The 21,094-nt window shown below is 38.2% G+C and overlaps 1 protein-coding gene across 2 annotated transcripts in view; it reads right to left on the minus strand.

Moving 5' to 3' along the window:
* Positions 1 to 462: 462 nt before the first annotated feature.
* RAB11FIP2 (RAB11 family interacting protein 2) overlaps positions 463 to 21,094 on the minus strand; it is a 40,442-nt gene continuing 19,810 nt past the window's right edge. Inside the window, exons 4-5 of one of the 2 annotated variants that reach the window (NM_001192771.1) lie at positions 7,750 to 7,795; positions 463 to 1,495 (exon numbers count right to left, since the gene is read on the minus strand). In NM_001192771.1, the coding sequence (NP_001179700.1) occupies positions 1,268 to 1,495; positions 7,750 to 7,795 (274 nt within the window). In that variant the 3' untranslated portion in view covers positions 463 to 1,267. The remainder of the gene's footprint in view (positions 1,496 to 7,749; positions 7,796 to 21,094) is intronic. The other variant, XM_015460737.3, reaches the window with a different exon arrangement.

Genomic DNA, 21,094 nt, shown 5'->3' on the forward strand with positions numbered 1-21,094 from the left:
TTGTGAAACTGATTTATTTTTAAAGGGTTTTAAGTATGTGGAACAGTATAAATTGTCATCCTAGTAAAGATCTGTTCTAAGAACTCACCCCTCCTTTAGTAAATCTTACTGTGGTTCAGAACCCAAATGCAACCATCTGTTCCATTATTTATGTAACTTGAAACCAAGCCTAATTCATCATTCCTAGAATTTGCTCATTGCTCTGGGTTATCAGGCATCAGAATGATCACCTACTCCCCCCCGAATTATCTTCAGATACAACTTCCTAATATTTCCTTTGATAGTATTTTAAAGACATTCAAAATCTCAACAAAACAAATCACATTTGCTTATCTTCTGCTTAAGGCTTAAACAAAGCTCAGATATTAAGACAAAAAACTAATTAAAAAAACTCATGCTGTTGTGAAGTTAATGAAGTTTCCTAAAATACATCATTCTTTAAAAAGGGACTTTGGGTCATTACTTTGGAAAAAGAGAAAGGATCTGATGGTAGAATAATATATAGTAGCAGCTTATTTTGAAACCAAGGTTCATATAGTCAAGAGTGATTTGAAGCAGCTTCTCTATAACAAACCATTTAGAGTATTAATAGCAATGCTGATTTGTTTTGCATCGACAGAGCACACATATATTTCCAGATTAAGAAACCCTAATTGGTATCCTATAATTTTAGAGGCAACCAGTTGTTTTTAAATGTTCTAAAAACACACGTATATATGAGGTATATGCACGTATTTTACATACAAAGATACATGAACATCTAGATATTCATGTACACATATGTGTATATAAAATATGAAACCTTTTTTTTTAGTAGTGTTTATAATGATCAGTACTCCTGCAGCTAAATGTCTATAAATTGACTTCTGAGAAACCAACCACAGTTTCAATTTTGCTTTACGAGAAACCTGTTCCTGAGGAATACGTCATGTACTTCTGAAGATACTTCTAGGTCTAAGAGAGATTAGTGGGCCAGCACCAGCACCTAAGTGAATCCTAAGGAACGGCTTATTCACGAGAATCTGGCCCATTTTCACTTTAAAGGTTTAAATTATTGAGCTCACTTCAAAGGTCACTCTTGATAGTCCCTGCTAATATTTACAGGTGAAATCATTTTTCACAATGAAGGAGAGTACATAATGAAACCTGATAGCGTGGTCTCTTTTTCAGTACCAAGCTTTTCTATTTTTCGTCCTCTTTCTTCCTTCCTTTCTCCTTCCCTCCTCCCGCCCCTGCCCCCGATTATAAATGCAGTACCACTGGCTTGTTAAGTATTGGAGAATTTGCCAGCTTTCCTGGACGGCTCGTAGGGCACTCTGAGAATACTGGGCGTCTCCTCCATCACCCTGACCAGGAGGTTGTCGATGTAGTCCTCCAGCTCCCGGATGTGCGAGTCCTTCCTCCTCAGGAGCTCCTTGTGTTTCACCAGCTCCTGCAGTACCTCCTCGTAGGTCAGACTTCGATAGCCTGCAGTGGCGTCAAAGGGGTTGCTCTCCTAGAACAGGATGAAGACGGTCACTTCAATAGAGTATCAGGGGCAGATGATGAACTATTTTGAACTTCAACTTTTTTCAAACCCTCGTCCCTATCCTTGGCAAGAACCCGTGTGACAGTTCACAGCGTGTCTAGCCAGTTCTCCGGAGAAGGCAATGGTACCCACTCCAGGACTCTTGACTGGGAAATCCCATGGACGGAGGAGCCTGGTAGGTTGCAGTCCATGGGGTCTCGAAGAGTCAGACACGACTGAGCAACTTCACTTTCACTTTTCACTTTCATACACTGGGGAAGGAAATGGCAACCCACTCCAGTGTTCTTGCCTGGAGAATCCCAGGGACGGGGGAGCCTGGTGCGCTGCCGTCTATGGGGTCGCACAGAGTCGAACACGACCGAAGCGACTTATTAGCAGCCAGTTCTCAGGAAAGGACTAGAGCAGATGTACCCACGCCTTGATTACAACTCTAAATTCTTCTAAAACCATTTTTTACACTGTGTACAAATATCCTAGTGTTAATAAATGACCATATAATTTAAGATTAGATTAACAAATAAAATGTTCTATAATAAATATAATTTAAGAAGACGAAACCAAAAGATCTGTAGGAACCAACTGTAGGAAATATAAGAGGCTATTGAAAACTAGACCTTTGGACACTTAGTTCTCATGGAATTGCTTCCACCCAACTAGAGTTTAATGCTATGCCTTTGCCTCTTTATTGAAGATGGTTGTAAGAAACAGCATTATCAACTCTGCTTCAGATATTGGTTATGAAATGTGGCTGGTGTTCAGAACTACTATATACTATTATATAATGATATTATTATGTAATAATAGTATATAATAATAAATCCATGGGCAACCCTTGCAAGAAGCTCCATGGGATAACTACTATTTTAACTTATAGGCAAATAGACCTTTTCCTCCTCTGAGAAACTAGTTTATTTTTCTCCTCCCAGTACTAAAACCTGTATAATTTATTTCCCTTTTTGCCCTGGTTGTCAGGAAACTCAGAGTTCCACCCCTATCATGCTAACAAGATTAGTATATCTGCACTGTCTGCCACTTCACTTATTTTGTTTAATCTTATTCTGTTGGTGAAAATTCTTTTAACACAAAGGTAAAACATAAGCCAAAAAGGCACTGATTAATGTTTATTATAAAGCATCCTAATATTAATAGAAAGTATTTCTCAGGAATTTCATCCAAAAAGCACTGTATCATCATCTATTTAAAGTGTGTAATACTGAGATTTTTCATTATGCAAAATGTAAAGTAGCAATCTTTATGGCATTTTATATATACTTCTATCACTACATTCAATGACTGGAATTGGTGTTCATCACTTTCTTTCCAAACATTTCCTTTTGGCTTTAAAGAAAATACACTAAAATCCTGAGGAAATGGACCTTGCTCTTAAGGACTAACAGTATCTAATCTATTCAGTAGAGGACTGAGAACCAGGACCGATAAATATAGATAGGTCTTTTTTTTGTGTGTGGTCATAGAAATTAAATTTGTATTCATTTTTTAGGCTCTATTTTAATTTGCTATGCATCCAAGAGTTTTCATCAGTAAAGTCAAAGTGTAACTTTTCATCCCCTTCTCCCCCAGCCCTGTGAGTGTGCTGCACCAAAGGCATAAGCAAGAGCACAGGTGCCAGTATGTTTGTGTTAGCCAAGCACACTCCCTTCTCTAGCTAGGATAAAAGCAAAAAAATATTCTGGGCTGAAAACTTCTCCAAGCCACAAAATCCCTAAGGTGTTTTAGAGAAGACACAGCTTGCACTAGACCTTCAAAGATTCTGGAAGGTACAAATGCATATGGCAATCTCAAGCAGTGGGCTCTGCTTGTTCAAAGGAGGAAACAAAGCTCAAGGCCCAGGGGTCAATAAAGGTGATCAGCAGAGTACGGCTGGGAAAGAAGGTTCAGGGCAGGGCACAGAGACAGACAGAGGTTGAAATGGTGGGTTCCAAACAGGCCATCAAGGATGTCTAATGCTACCAGACTTAGTGCTATGGGAAACAGAGCCTACTAAAGGTTGTGGAAGAGAGGAAAGATGAGTAAAGCTAAATTCTAGCAAAATGGTATAGCAGTGGGTAAGACCATTTGGAGGGACCATGATTAGTTACAAAGTTATTTAACAGTATGTGGTACAGGCATCCTCACTTGTGTCTGATTCTTTGTGACCCCATGGACTGTAGCCCACCAGGCTCTCTGTCCATGGAATATTCCAGGTAAGAATACTGGAGTGGGTTGCCATTTTCCTAGCCCAGGGGATCTTCCCAAGCCAGGGATCAAACTCGAGTCCCCTGCATTGGCAGGTGGATAACACTGTGCCACCTAAGAAGTCCCCACTTAATAGTACAGACACAAGTTAGTAAGAGTCTCTACTAGATTAACAGAATAGAAAGGATGCTAAAAGGAAGTAAGTTTAAATTCTGTTAAACATATTAAAAACAGTGTATTTTACCATTAGAAACTGGTACAGATACAACTTTATGAGTTGTACTATTTTTGTCCCCCAAACATTTCAAAATATTGTTTTACTACAACTAAAGGACAATTCTGGAGATATGCTGGTTTACTTTGTAGTTTCTTCTCTTTCAAAGCAATTAACCTTTTGTTAGAGTAAGTACACACACATATTTATAAGTTTATCTAATTGGTCATAAGTAGTCTAGAGATATAAAAGTTATAATTTTCTAAACACATTCTTATTGACATTTATTACACTACGCATGTTTCTGAAAAAAAAAAAAAGGTAAGAAATACTGTAGAGGTAAGTATATTTAAAACATTAATTGAAAATAAGCTACTCTCTTACTTTAACCAAAGTAATTCTGTACAAATTTGAGACAGAAACCCACATAGGTCTCACTTTTCCTTCTCTCATAAATGAGACGTTCTCCAAGTTCCCTTTCAACTCTAACATCTCCTGGTCTACAAAGTGATTTTTCTGAACTGCATTAAAAAAAAAAAATAATGTCCAACTAATGTGATTTCATTTTTCTAATACAACATTTACTGAAAAATAGCAGTTCTGAGAACTGCAGGGATTAATGAAATTAAACTAAATGAGATTCATTATCAATTGATTATTTTACTTTTTTTCTTAATTTAACATAGTAATAGTGTCAGATTGAGCCTCTCTTAATCAAATTATACATTTATGAACTGATTTCTCCAAATTAATTAAGTGATAATATACACTTAGAAAATCATTTATATTGTTATATTTAACACTATACCAGCACTACCAGAGAATGTAGCTAAATTTCTCTAAAATGGGGATTAAAAATATCAGCAAATTCTTTTATTTTGACATAAGTAGCTTAAATCATGCCACGATGCAAGTCAATCTAAAATTTAATCTCTCAAAATAATCAATTATTATCCCACAATATTGTTTAATACTTTATAGCCATAATCTGAAATATACAAATCCACTAACTGGCTTATTTTTCTCTTCACAATCATCTTGGAAATACACTTCTGAGCTTTTCAATAAATTTTCCATTTGTCCTTTTATGTGAAAATTTTACCCCAAATTTCTTTATCAAGTTTCTATGCCAAAAAAACAAAAATCTTAGAAACACATGTACTATAAACTATGTTCTGGAAAATAATATAAAATAATTAAAAAGTTTTATGCCTAGCTCCAGATTTATCTTGTATTTGAAAATCATGTAAACCTAATTTTAAGCATAAGATTCTTAATTGACTAAATATACTCAATAAATACAACTATCTTTCTGTTTTTTATATAATTCCAAATAAAATAAAGATAAATGCATACAATAGGAAATAAAAAATATTTTCTAGTTTCAAAAATTATTTTGCTTAAGAACTCTCAGGCAAATATAAAAATAAATTATTTTTTCAAAAGATACCTTCAATACTATTTTTGGAAAAGCTAAAATTGAGAAATCTCCAAACTGGTAAAGACTCAAATAACTTAACACAGGCCTCCTAAGTACTCAATATTTTTCCTCTAGCACTCCATATAGATGGCACATATGTTTTTAAGATGTCTTCTTATATTGAAATTTAATGTAAATTTTTCTCCTCTATTCCTCTTTCATAACCAATCTTTTTTATTACTACCTTACCTCTGTTAAAAATTTCCATACGCAGATATAAGAAAATAGGTATTGGGTGAGAGAAAAGAATTACTACATGAAGCTTTTTAACTGGAATTTTAAATAACTGTTGTGCAAACGACTTTGAGAATTACTAGTGATCTATTTTTACTTTACTCATAGTCTAGCCTCTTAAACTAGGAAATGTATATTTTTTACAATATTTAAATTTCAACAAAAGCAAATTATCAAGACTCAAAATAACTGAAGATTTAAAGAAAGGTTGTCCTGGTAACCAAATATTGGTGGGGTACTAACTGACATCCGAAGCAACTAGAGGAGAGAGAGAGAGATAAGATGAAGGCTTGGCATTCTCTGATCATCTCATTATTGTTCTAATGAGGAACTTTGCTCTGGGAATATCATCTCAGCTACTTTCACATCTTTTGTCCTACTCCCTTCATCTCCCTTTCAGTTCTTAATTAGGCCTTAAAGAGCTCACACTGCCCTTTCAACTGGCTACTGCTCCTGTTTAAACACTGCGCTTTCACAGACAGGTGTTGGCACCAGCATGTAAGACATACAAACTTAATTACAAAATACTACGTCCAGAAGGGGGAAAAAATATAACTTAGTGCATGGCTATTATTGGAGAACTTAATGTAAATTACTTCAAACATCTTATAATCTTCAACATAAAACTTGTTCAAATACTTTTTTTCAACAACGATCAGTAGGAGGATGAGCTTTCTCCTCTTAATTGTATCTTGCAGTAAATTAACAACACCTAGTAATCCTTTAACTGTCATTTAGAATAGTTAGTATTCCAGAGAAAAATAATCACACATCAAGGATTCTTTTATCACCTTTAAATCCCTTAACTAAAACAATTTTCACATTTTATTTCTTTAAAGAATTCTAAGGATGCTTTTGCAGCAATAAATTACAAGATTTGGAAAAGTACATTTACAAGCACACAGAAGTTGTAATTAAGGTTACTTAATAAACAATAGCTGCACATTCAATCGATTTTTTGATGTTGCATTTTGTTTGAGATTAAGTAACTGCCTGATAGAATTCATTTTACTATCTGATCAAAGGCTGACTTCATATATTCTGACGTTTCTTGCCAGAGTGCCATAATATAAAGACTTGAGTATTTATGAAACATCAAAACGTACAAATCATTTACATAAAACAGTGAAAACACAGTACAAAGTCCTCTGCTTCTATAATGTTTCCTACCATTTTAAAGACAACTATGTTTAGAGTGGTTTACACAACACTATGGTTTCTTCTAGGCCTATCACATCACAGAAAATTGTGATATGTTACTGCTTTGAAAAATTCTTATTATACATCTGGATCACACACGTTAAGGACAGATGGTTCAAACAGCAACCACCAGCCGCTTGGAATAAAGGCTCTATTTCTGTTACTCAGTGAGAATGTAGTTTCCTACCAAGACATGTGCCCATATTTTAGAAAGTAACTTATTCTCTAGGTTTAATATAGTATTTAGAATTGACTGAACATGTTACTGAACCTCTGAACAGAGATGGAAAACTGAACTTGAAATAACAATGAAATGAACTTAAAATATCTGAATAATCCTTGCAAAATATGCGAGTTAATTTAGCAGGTCGATACCAAGTCTGTTAACATATTTGGTTTCATTCTGACTTAGAAGGTAAATGTCCTACAGGTTCTTTCAAACACACTTTCCTGGTTAAATGGATCTCTTGCCAGGAAGCTTTCCCTATTGTTAAATATTAACAAGCAGTTTTATTTTTCCTTCAATCTTAGTCACAACAATAACAACAAAATGCTAGTTTTCTCCACATGCTCTTATTTCATAACTATTATAATGCTGACTTTGACATATAGCTTTCTTATTCATATTTAAAGAGCCTGCAAACAAAATCTGTATATTCTAAATGAACTTCAATTTTAACTAAAACTGTTTGCTTATACTTCCATAGATCATACCTAAGTCATACCCTATGGTATATTTTGTGTTTCTTCTTTCTCTGCAGATTATTACGCTAAACCATAATCTGTAGGTAACGGAGGGATTCACGGAGATGGAGGCCTTTTTAAGAATGTGCCGCAGACAGCCAGCCAGCGTGTGGCTTGGTTTTTGGTAATTCTTAAACCCTCGACACAACTTACCGGAATCTTCCTGAGGTCCTCATGACTTGTCGGATTCACATGAAAACTGAGCAATAAAAGACAAGCATAAATGTTAAAAGCTTATCACAGTCCATGTGGGAGGAAACATGAAAGCAGAACATTTCAACCAGCACCGCAACAACAATTTCTAAACTCCTACACCACCTGGGTGACTGACATTTAATCCAGGATGTAAAAGAAAAACAAGATTTACGCAACATACTATACTTTTAAACTTTGAGGGAAAACCCTTCAGTTAATACTAGAATTGAAGAACTGTATCTTTAAATACGTAGTTTCTAAACATGTTTAAATATAAGCAAATTTACCTAGTCAGCTACTTTATAAAATTAAAGTTTGTAATATTATTATTCATTTAATACACATGCACATACCTTAGGCCTTCTGAGATAAAACTAAGGAGACTTAAATAAATTTAGGGTGGGAAGCATGTAGAATGAAAAGAGTTGAAGCCATCTTTTAAAACAATTATTCCTATAGGTGTTAGAAAAATTAACCTTTAAACATTTTCCTATCAAGGAGAGAATGAATTCAGAGCTGTGTGAACCATTTCTGTCATTAATGGATTTCTAAGTAGCTGGTCTTCAAAATTTAAATACCCAAATGGACCAAAACAAAATGGATTTCTTCCATGCAGAGGATGAAAACATCACAGCTGAATGTTATAATCATTTTCCTCTTTAACACGTGTCCATTAGGAAGGGGACTGCAACCAAAAAGAAGCTAAACTTCAAAGCCATCTGCTGAGTAAATATTTCATCGTTGCTATTCAAGTTTAATTTTTACCCAGCACTTAATGACTATTAGCCATCAGAACCTCTACAAAGCATTAATGTCCTAGGAACGTTTTTAATCCCCACAGCCCCCACAAAAAGACTTCACTGTAAAAAGTATATATATATATATATTTATTTATTTATTTTTTCATTATCTGTGCAAGTAACTGGAATCCTTTGAAGAAACTCACTTTGAAAACTTTTGACTGCATGCATGAAAAGTCTGGGCACAGAAAAATATCTATTTTCACACGGAAAAATATCTATTTTCACAAGTATATGTCCCAAGCTGTAAATCCACAGGGCATGTGTGCATGTATGACCACCTTGAGAGAGTTTCTCATATATCCAAGGTTTCATTTGTTATGACTAAAGGTTTGTGGTAGTAGCTACCAGAACTGGTTGCTGACCTCTTCTGCCTAGAACTCCTGTGGATAAATTTGGCATCTCAGTAGAGCCTGGTGACATGGTAGGGAAGATTGAGACATGTTTTAAATACCAACGATGCACCATTTACAGGCCAGTTTGGCTGACACATTTTCTCATTCCCAGTACTTCACTATCTTTATGGTGTTCTGTGTGGTCCCAGACTGGAGTCCCTGTACCGGCAAAGCCTCAAAAGTCTGACAAAAAAGTGGCTTAGAAGAAAACAAAAACAAATCCAAAATACATCATCATGTGTACCCCTAGGCCCACAGTGGCTCGGGAGCAGCTGATAACACATGTGGTTCCCATCCTCCCCGGTTTCTGGGCCAAGGAGGTCAACATCAGGGACCTCAGGACTCTCTCTTCTTGCCCATTATCTCAGTGTGCTGTTCTCTGATATGTCAAGAAACGCATTCTGCGGTGGCTTTCTCCATTCGACTGTGATACTCTGGAGGACAAACTGATGGGCTGACAGCACACCACAGTGGTTACAGGCAGAGAGGTGGTGGTGTGAACTCAAATCCTGCTTTTTCCCTTTACACACTTGCCTTTGAGTGTGTCTGGGTTCCCTCATCTGTAAAATGGGAATGCTAACAGGAGGAATGCAACAGTCCCATGTAGGACTCTTGGGAAGATCAAATGAGATGATCCCAGGTAAAACACTCAGCACCGTGGCTAGCAGACAGCACATGTTCAGTAAATTAATTTATTGAATGAATATTTACATATCGCTTATACTGTGCCAGACATTGTGTTTAATAATAAGCACTTTAACCAAAATTAACTCATTTCATCTTCATAACCCTTAAGGTAGGTATGATCTTCATTTTCAAAAGAAGGAAATGAGTCACAGAGAGGTTAGGCAGCTTCTGGGAGGTGGTACAGGAGGTGAGTGGTGGAAGTGACACAGGCCTAGCCCTGTTTTCTGCTCATGGATCCACTTAGTGAGCACCGGCTACACCGGTGAAGCCCTGAACACACAGGGCTTGAAGCATGAGACACACAATGTTTTGAGTAAGCACACAGGAGATGTGCCCCTGCAGGCGGAAGAGAGCACTCCTGAGTTAAATTCCTGGACCCCCTAGAGGAAGGAGGCATTCTAGTGCAGCAAATTAGCCAAGGAGCATCTAAGTCCAGGAAAAAGTAGGACTTAACACTGCATGAAAGATAGGCTTGGCAAGCCAGAGAAAGAGCACAGGGAGGCCCTGTATTGTCTGCTACTGCAGGACACCAAGGAGACCAGCACACAGGCAGCAGGATGGGAGGGAGCCCGTGAAGGGTAGTCATGTAGGGGATGAGGCCCCTGGAGCTGATCCACAGAGCAGCAGGTCACTTCTGACGAATTTCATCTTTCATAAATGCTACTAGATGTTTCATAGGGGTTTCCCTGGTGGCTCAGATGTTAAACAGTCTGCCTACAATGCAGGAGACCAGGATTCGATCCCTGGGTTGGGAAGATCCCCTGGAGAAAAGAATGGCAACCCACTCCAGTATTCTTGCCTGGAGAATTCCACGGAGAGAGGAGCCTGGCGGAATACGTCGATCCCATCACATCCTTAAAGAATAAACAGTATTACAGCTGTATAAATCTCATTACATGTCTCAGGAATGCATTATTAGACTAAGAAATAGAAATGCTCATATTATACTTATTGTAATAAAAGTTTTAAAGGAACAAGACATTTAGGACAAAAATTTTACCAAAATCACAAAGCTAATAGTATGTACAATCCAATGGCACTAGCCTATGGGATGAAAGTGAAACTCAGAGACAACCTGCAAATGGTCTGTGAATTGTCAAGAATGGTCACAACTGGAAGGGAAGGAGGTGTGGAGTGCAGAGAGCCCTGGTCTTCGCCATTGTACCTGTGTGTAACCTGAGCGTGCCCACACTCGCGGCCCAGGCAGCCATCTGAGGCCAGAGCTCTGGGACTTGAGGCCAAAGCTCTGGGACTGGCCATTGTCTGAAATCCAAAGGCAGAACCTGTCCCCTGTGGTCGGCTTTATATTCACAAACTGACGTGTCAAACACACGACCAACCCAGTCATTCACAGCTGCCTTTTTTGATCTGTCCTTAAGAGGGGAAAAAGAGTTAACTGAACTGGATTGAATTAGCCTGGGGAGAAATAAAATGTCTCTATTTATCGACTTGTGGCGCCGATTTGTGATACCTTTCCCCTTGCACTGCTATCCTCGTGTCAGACAAGACACTGAGGAATATAGGCTGGCTGCTCAACTGAGTTGTTGACAGGTTAAGGAAAAGGTTTTTTAAATCAGGTGTTAAAATAAACAGACATGCTCATACTGAAAAGGTCTTACACAAATTTAAACTTCACAATTCAAAAAAAATTATTTTTCAAAATCAGGACTATTAAGGTGGCAGCAGGAGATTTTAAAGTACCTTTAGACCGATAAAAACGTGTTTAAATTCATAGTTTAAAAAATGTTTTAAACTAATAAAATGCTTTACGTTAACATTCTGAGGTTTTTAAGTTTAATAAAAGCTTATTTTTTTATCTTGTGGTATTCCCAAATTTTAAAGAATTTTTAATTCACAGTACTCAAATATATTTCAAGGGATCACTACTGTCTCTTCAATAACGTCACAAAAATTTACTTTGAAGTTAGGATAAATACGGAGTAAGTAAATTAGTGAAACTTAAAACTGTCCTTCAATTTCTGCTATGGACTAGCTTCCCACAGATAAGCCAGAAAAGCAAACCAACGTTTATAAAGTGATAAAACTACAGAAATCACTAAGGCATTTGGCAGTGACCTGAGTTTTTTTCTTTATCATTCCTTTTCTCTTTTTAAAACTCCTTTTGTTGTCTTTTGGAGTGAGAATACCTAAGAAAGGGCAGATACAGTTAACAGTGAAAAAGTTTATCAAGACAAAAACAAAACAAAACCAAACCCACAGAACAAAGATCTATTAAAACTGATTAACTAGCTGCCTTGTCAGTGTAAGACAATACAAACTGTGGAAATCCCGGCTCTAGAATTTTATATCTTTCAAGGAGAAGTCATATAACAACACTTGAAGCTCTTCTGAAGGCATTTAAAAACAAGTATTATTACATCTTCCACAATACATCTTTCCAAGATGTGTTTCTCTGGAGTTACAAAGCTAAGTCCATTTTAGCCTACAACTTGACCCATTTTGTATTTAAGAAGTGAATTCAACTTATCTGCAAAATTCAGGAGGTGTCCTGCTTGTCTGGGAGGGAGGGTCAAAGAGAGGAAGGGGAGTAGAGGAGTAACTTTCTTAAAAACGCCATTTAATTCCTGACACTGTACAGGAAGTAAGTACCACTTTACTGCAGAACCCCTGACAAGAATTCTCTTCAAGGGAGGGTACCCTAATATTGATCTTCCTGTTTAGTTGAGAGAGGGGGCTCTGCAGACCTGGAGCTTCATTTGCGGGAGAGATGTAGTTCTGGGGGAGGGGTGTAAACTGAGAATTATAATACAAACCCTTTAATGAGTGTGAAAAGAGGAAAAGTAAAGTATGCCCTTTACAGAGAAGCAAGGGCAGGAAGTAATGGCACTGGTCAAGCCACAACTGGGATCACTGGACTTTAACCATGATACCAGGTACCTTGGAGAGCACGTTACACGCTACCCCACTTAATCCCTGAACATTACGGAAGAGGAAACAGGCACGGTAAAGGTAACAACAATGCTCAAGGTAACACGGTTACTAAGGGGCAGAGTCAGGATTCAGAGAAAAACAGCCAAAGGTCACCATCCGAGCTCTTAGTCACAAACTGCACCTCCCACACAGGGTTCCACTGGGAGCTGAGAGAGGCGGGTCTCAAGGCAGCCAGCACAATTCCTGAGCATTCTTCCAATCAGAATGACTGAGAAAAGTGCAAGACCCAGACATTCTTACAGACAGAACAAAGGCTGCAAATTAACAGGTACTGAACTTCTTTGTCTGTCCCCTCTGAACTCCCCCGCTCCATTCTGCCCATCTCTGCACCCAAGATGGCTGATCGCTGGAAAGTTCGTCACCTGGGCCCCTCGCCCACTGGTTTCCAGCTGTGCTTGACCACTGGGAGATACTTGCAAGAGACTGGAGGACAGAAAGAAGGGGTCTCAGCCCCATGGCACCACAGCTCTGCCAGTAGCTTCTGTACAAACAGCCACAGCTGTCCCTTCACACTGTGTGTGGCAGTCCCTTCCAGACACGGCAGGTCCCTAGTGCTACAATAGCCTTCCTTGGTGTCCCAACCCCAGCCAGCCCTCCATACGCGGTCTCTTCATTCAACTTTCTTCAATTACTCACTTTGAGTGTGTCATCTGTTTCCTGCTAGGAATTTAACTGATGTAAGAATACACAATAAACGCCATACACTGTTCACTCAATAATTTAAAATAAAAAAGAAAGAAAACCAAACTGCAGTTCTGAAATGGTATAACTGAAGTGACTGGGATTTGACTACTACTACTATACTTTATTATGGCGCCTCCCAATATATAACACATTTTCATGAACAGAACTCCTTTAAACATGTTTCCCAAGGAACAGGAATCCACACACTGGAATACAGTCTCCCACAGTAAGATCTCATAGGCGAAATCCCATCTGATCATCGCACCTTCGGATTCTCCCGCTCCCTTGCTCCTATCGGACCCGCTCTGTGGACCCCCAACATCCCAGGTGTTTCCTAATCCGTCTGCATTTACTCACCCCTCTCACCAGAGCATACTTAGCCCATCATCCCTCAGATGTTTCCTCACTTTCATTTTGCCAATCTCTAACTCCTCCCAAGCCCCTCCTGCCGTCTTTGTTACTTCACTGACTCACCTTTGTAACTAACCTGAAACACATCCTCACCACCGCTTTTATGAAGGTTAACAACAAATCACTTTTATTTACAGCAACAGCCTCATTCTCTTTAACCTCTCAGTTCTCTTTGAAGAGTATTCTCTCTTTCTAAGATCTGTGATCTGTGATGGCCTAAATTTTCTCCTATGTTTCTGATTACCTGTCATCTTCCTCATTCTGCCCTAGGTGGAAGACACTAGCTATTTCTAAAGGTTCTGCTTTCAAACTTCTTTTTCCACTCTACCTTGGTGATTTCGTATCTTCCCTCTACTTCAGCTGCCACCACTATGTGGACTGATGACGGCTGCATCTTTAATCTTCAACCACAACTGCTGTATCCTTTGTAACAATACCTCCTTTACAAAAGTCTGTTCAGTCTCAGACTGGGTATATTACTTGCGCCTCAAAGTTGTCCCTAGCCCATCATCACCTTGACTCTTCTATCAGTTCTGTCTGACTTTCCTCTTCTGGTACAAAAAGGTGAAGTCTTGCCTCAGAGGCACCCCTGACTCCAGCCTTCAGCTTGCATGCCTCATCAGCAGGCAGCCAGCTTCTCCCCACTCAGCTTCTGGACGTGGATCTCTCATTGTTTCCTTGCTACTCATTTCCAATGTTGGTTACCCTTCTGCTCATGAGACCACATGACAACCTACACTAAAACAGCCTGGACCACAGTAACAGCTTCCTCTCAGGCTCTACCACCCTCCTTCCATCCCATCTAGCTATGCAACAGGCGTGGGTAGGATATTCTAAAGCTCAAGTCTAACCTCGTCATCCTTCTTTCAAAGAACTGGCCTCCCACGTCCTCCAGGACAGTAACAAAATTTCTTAGCCTGGCTTTCAAAGCCTATTGTGCTTAATTATATCTTTTCAAACTTACTGCCCACCACTCAGCACCCAGGTACAACCTATTAAATTGCTCTACATTTCGTATATAATTTATTCTTAATTAGGAAACAAAAATTTCATTACCTATTTCAAAAAATTAGGATTAAAAGAGATTTAAAATGGAACATTTTTTTAAATGACAAAGTGCTAAATCCAATGTAAAGTGTATGATCCTAGATACAGACCTTACATCCTTCATAAAAATTAACTCAAAATCAATCACAGACCCAAATGTAAAGGACAAAATTACAAAACTCCTAAAAGATAACACAAAGAAAATGTAGATGATCTTGGGTATGGTAATCATTTTTCAGATATTACACTAAAGGCATGATCCATGAAGAAAGAAAAAATTTACAAGTTGAACTTAATTAAAATTAAAAACTTCTGCTGTACCAAAAAAAAAAAAAAAACACAAAACTGTTAATAGAATGAAAAGTCAAGTCACAGACTGAGAGAAGATATATGAAAAAGATATCTGATATAAAGGACTGTTATCAAAATATACAAAGAACTCTTAAAAGTCAACAATAATAATCCGATTTAAAAACAGGCCAAAGATTCCAAGAGATCTCATCAAAGAAGACATACAGATGGCATTAGGCATAAAAAGATGTCCAACATAAGCTACCGAGGAAAAACAGACGCAAACAACGAGATACCACCACACACCTACCGGAAAGGCCAAAACCCGCCACAGCAACGGCACTAAGGCGGACGCAGGTGTGGGGCGGCGGGAGCACTGACCACACAGGCCAGCCCCTGCGCCCGGTGTCCACCCAGAGGAGCCGAAAATCACGTCCACACAAAAGCCTGCACGCAAATGCCTGCAGAAACTTCATTCCTAACTGCCAAAACTTGGAGGCACTCAAGATGTCCTCCAGTAGCTACGTGGATAAACTGGTACGTCCAGACAGTGGAATACTACCCAGTGCTAAGAAATGAACAGATAAGCTCTCAGGTCAGGAAAAGAACGTGGAGGAACCTTAAGTGCACGTCACTAGGTGAAAGGAGCCAAGCTGAAAAGTCTACACAGACTGTACGATTCTGACTATGTGACCTTCTGGAAAAGGCAAAAACTATAGAAAGAGTAAAAAGATCAGTAGTTTCCAGGGGTCGGGGAGGAGGGACCAGTCAATAGGCAGAGCACAGAAGATTTGTACAGCAGTGGAAATACTCCATATGATACTATAAAGATGGAGGCATGTCATTACACATTTGTCAAAAGCCACAGAATATAGCACACCAAGAATGAACCCTAATGTAAACCACAGACTGTATAGTTCTGATGTGTCAATGTAGGTCCCTCAGCTTTAACAAACATTTACCACTCTAGTGGGGAATGTTCATAATGGAAGAAGCTGTATCTGTGTGATTGTAGGATGATACGGGAAATCTCTGTACCTTCTGCTCAATTCTGCTGTGATCTCAAACTGCTCTATAAACAATTGTTTTTTAAGTCTGCATTTTGGGTATTTATCTTAATCCCTGAACTCTCTATTCCTTTCTACCACAGGCTCCTTGAAGAAAAGGAACAATATCTCAATCTTTTCAGTCCAAACATCTGACACAGTACCTAGGGTATGGCAGATGCTTAACAAACGTATGTTGAATAAATTAATAGCCAGTGCTTAATAAAAATTGAGCTAATAATTGACTGAATAAATAGGTGATCAATAAAGGCTTCAACAGGAAATAATCAAGTCCCCAAAGAGCAGAGGAAATCAGTTTTCTCAATAATGAAGATCACTTTGATCTAGACCTGAGAGCATATTACTCGGGGGGCGGTTCATTCTTTTTAAGATATAATTACTCTGATACTTAAAACTGTCAATATGAATTGAAATAAGTTTCAAACTGGTGACTTCTAATAAAATCCATTCCACTAGCCAGTTTACCAACCAGGTCTACCACTTTGGGTATTTGATCACAATACAGATTAAATTGAAAATTCTCTGGTAAATCCTGAAAACAATTTATAGAGGTTCAATGTTAAAGGAGTTCAAAGAATGTTAACAATTCCTTTTATAAAAGCCTTTAAAAATGAAGTGCTGGTAGAGAGATTCCACTAAAAAACAAAACCTTCGGCACATTTCAATTATGTCTATTACACATGCAAATAGGGCTTAAGAGTCAAGGTGCAACTCAATACTGCTTTTTTCCTTTCTTTTGAAGGGGGAGTTGGGGGAAGTGAGTACCAAATCAAATTAATGTTACTAGAGATTAAAATACTCCATTCTCTCTCCTGGGACTGGGCATGCACACTGATACCTGGATGGCAAAACAGAACCTAACACATAAATGTCCGTGGGGATTAACAGTAATTTACTTATTATTATTCTCACAGGGTATCTTTTATGAGATCTCGTAGGCAAGATAATTAAGAAATTGTGGTCAGTGACACCACAGATCATGGACAGCAAACTCAGACCTAGCTGCTTCTCTATCATGGTATAGAAATCTCTATGTTATAAACAAAGTCCTAAAACATTGAGGACTGAAGGATATCCATGAAATTAAGGCATGTTTCATCAAGAATATTATGTTTGATCAAGTTTAACTTATGGTTTTTTCCTGGTGAAAAAAGAATTAGTTATAAATAAAATGTAGTTAAACTGAATAGCAGACAACAAAATAAAAAAACAGTCGATCAATTTACGAATTTCCAAACACAAGCCCTATGAATTCTGAGAGTTTGCCATTTCTTTAAAACTAAGCTTCTCAAACTCTGTTCTCGTTAGTATTCTGCCTGATGCATGAGAATAAATGTGACAACAAGCATAGATTGCCTTGACATCTAAAATTTAACTTAAAAATTCAGGTAGATTTTTACATTTTATTCCACACCATAATCATGTTTGTCTTAACACAAAAAAATCTTTTCTCCTTAAATTTTGAGGAACCTTGTCAGTCTGGGAAATTGTGTTGTGATTATCCTGTTGCTCTGAGTAGACCGTGGCCCACTGTCTGCCATATATTCACTGGAGTCTTTTTGAGGGTATGGGGAACGGGTAGGAAGCAAGTTCTGTTTACTCTGGAAGCCCAACAGTGAAACTGGGCAGGAGTGATGAGAACAAGGCACCAGGGCCCTTCACAGGGCCAGACCCAGCACAGGCTCTCTCTGTGATCAAGACCAACCCAGCCTTGATCAGCCTTTTCCTGACAGGCTGAAGACAATCTAGGCAGAGGTAACTCTTCCATGAAAGAGGGGACAAAAGCAAGTTGGCGCACAGTGCCCCTGGCCAAAAGTACCACAAGCTGGCTCTGCACCCACGACAAAGCCAAAAACAAAGTCCAAGTATTAGCTGCTCAGTGTGACTCTTCAACTCTATGGACTGTAGCCCACCAGGATCCTCTGTCTATGGGATTACTCAAGCAAGAATACTAGAGTGGGTTGCCATTTCCTTCTCCAGGGATCAAACCTGGGGTCTCCTGCATTGCAGGCAGATTCTTGACCGTCTGAGCCACCAGGAAGCCCAAGTTCTGGAAAAGAAGCCTTGGCACCCTCTGGTCACCAGGACGGCCTCCAATGTTCAAGAACATCCTGCAAGGGGTTGTGGCCAGAAAGCACCTGCTTCCTTAAACCATCATCTCTGCAGAGCTTTCAAGACGAGGTACACGAGGCCACTGGACTTCCTGGGGCCTCTCCACAGGGTGACACAAACCCCAGGCTCGGTGTATGTATCCTGCTTGGAAGCAGAGCTGCTAGGGTGACTGGGAGATTCCTGGCTATGCTACACCTTAGGCTGAAAAGCCCAGCCTTAAGAAGTCTTGGCAAGTTAAGAGCTGGTTTTCTAGGACTCTAACATTGTGTAATTTTGCCAGAAAAAAAATTATTGTTCCATGTAAAAATACTTTCTAGCCTCTTCTTCCCAACAAGAACTTTTAAAAGAAAATAACATTTATAAGACAAGTACCCACTTACTTGGTTAGAAGGGATATACTACTACCTGTGTGAATTTCCTAAGGCAGGGAAGCCTTTTCCCAAAGCAGACTCAAAACTTTGAGGAGTTTTCCATAAGCAGCAGTTATCCTTCTTACTCTGATAGCTTTGAACAATTTAATTTGAACTCAGTCATGTGAGTTTAGAAAAACTCATCAAGCTTTAAGGTTAAGCCACAGCTTAGATATTTACCCTGCACTGTTCTTATTAGTGTTATGTAATAATTTCTGAACACGGGATTATACACTGCCTTCAAAGTCATAAATTTTCTACTTAAATAGGGAATATTTTTACTTAATTTCAATGTGGTACACAGTTTATTTCATCAAAGATTATTACTGAACATACACATTGAAAAGAATTTTTATGTCTATTTCTTTTTACCAAATGTATGTTCTTTATCAGTCAGCGAAAAATATGAACTCCTAAGTTCTTTTATGATTTATGATTTTTAAAGCTGAGAATATAGTTACTTGTAAATAATTTAACTTATTTAAAGCAATCGTTACTAGATTCTATAGATGCTTTGTAGTAAGACCACAGCAAGAGCTACCATTTCCAGCTTTACCACGTGGCAAACCTACCTCTAGCACTTTATGGTGCCTAACATCACGTAATTTCTTCCATAGCACCAAGGCTGTTATCCCATTTTACAATGAGGCTTAGAAAGGCTAAGTAAGGTCAGACAGCTATTCAAGAGACTCAAATCCAGACCTGAGTCCTAAACCTGAATTCTTGATACCTATCCTATACTTGCTTTAGGATATTCTACTATGACTATATTTATACTTTTACATAACACTGAAAAGTCCTCTGGTAGAAGTAGTTAATCAAATATATCTTATGACTCAAACATGAAGTTATATCTGGTATGATCTCCATTTTTAATTTATTTGGGAAACTTAATTTCTTTGAAAGTGAAAAAATCTACGTGAAACAATATATTGTACACCTCAAGTAAACAAAACATGTGATTAACCTGAATATCCCCATTCCCACACCAGGCTCCATAACAAAGAGGCTGTTATTCTTAACGCAGAGCTGCTGCAGGGCACTCACTAATTGGCTCCTGGTAGCCTAAAGGAGCAAACACACTTCCTCAGGAACCTACCAGGCAGGGAACGACAGACTGAGACGAGACTCCAACTAGAAAAGCAATGGTAAAATTACTAGGTAGTTAGCAGACAACTAAAGATAAAACAGTATATAGTCACTGTTATAAAACATTCTTTCAAAATGCATCTCTCAATTTTTAAAATAAGCTTCCTTGCTATGTACTAAAAACTACTCTGTCTACTCATTCCCCAAGTTGAAAAATCTCGTTCAGTGGTCAAGAACAAAAGTTCAAAGGCCTCTTCCTTGAAGAAGCACTTCCCAATCTCTAGCAAGCTCTTCCTCCCTTCTCATAACAAACCGTATTCTACACAGTTCACTCGGCCTGGATTACTGGTCACTGCTTACACGTCCCACTCCCTAGCTTAGGAGGCTACTTGTAACCTATGAATCTCATCTTCACTCATCCACCTCCAGCCCCCGTAGAGTTTTACAAACATGTTTGTTGAAATGACCTTTAAAAATTGGCAATTTGAATTAAGTTTTATTCTGGGTAAACTGACCCATGTAATTGCTATTAAGTAGTATTAGCACTTTGTCAGAAAGATATCTAAGCTTAAAATAAATATATAAAATACATAAAACATTTTTATTTGTTGTACACTATATTTAAAGTAGTTACATAATACTGTACTTTAATATTTATATTGATTTGAATACATTTACATTATAATTATTATCTGTTATATGATGTGTGTGCATGTGCGCACGCTCAGTTCACTAAGTCATGCTGGGATCTTTGCGATCCCATGGACTGCAGCCCGCCAAGCTCCTCTGTCCATGTAATTGTCCAGGCAAGAATACTAAAGTCAGTTGCCATTTCCTCCTCCAGGGGAATCTTCCCCACCCAGGATCGAACCAGCATTTCCTACATCTCCTGCATTGTCAGGCAGATTGTTTTCCATTCAGTCACCTGGGAAGCTTCTGTTATATAATACTGAATTGTATTAGTATATCAAATCAAAGATAATTTATATTTAAAATATAAGTTCAAGGAGACAAATGTCAAATGTCTGAATCCTAATATTCTTAGAAACTAGCTAAATGCATATAAGGAAGATGATTTCCAAATCAAATTAATTGCTTCCTATCAATTCCAAATCAAATTAATTAATTTCTATCACCAGCAGCTATTTAAAACACTCTGGCCACAGGTAACACTACCACCACATGTTAAATATATAGAAATAGCACCTGTATTTAAAAAATTAAAGCTTTATTGTTATGAAGGGTAACCACAGGTGATGTGGACACAGCAGTCCAAAAAGAAATGCTCTAAACATCGAAGCAGGAGGCCTACAAAAGCGGTGCACAAACAAGGGAAAAGCATAAAAGAAAGAAAAGTT

This window comes from Bos taurus, chromosome 26 (genome assembly GCF_002263795.3).
Source record: "Bos taurus isolate L1 Dominette 01449 registration number 42190680 breed Hereford chromosome 26, ARS-UCD2.0, whole genome shotgun sequence".
Lineage (NCBI taxonomy): Eukaryota > Metazoa > Chordata > Mammalia > Artiodactyla > Bovidae > Bos > Bos taurus.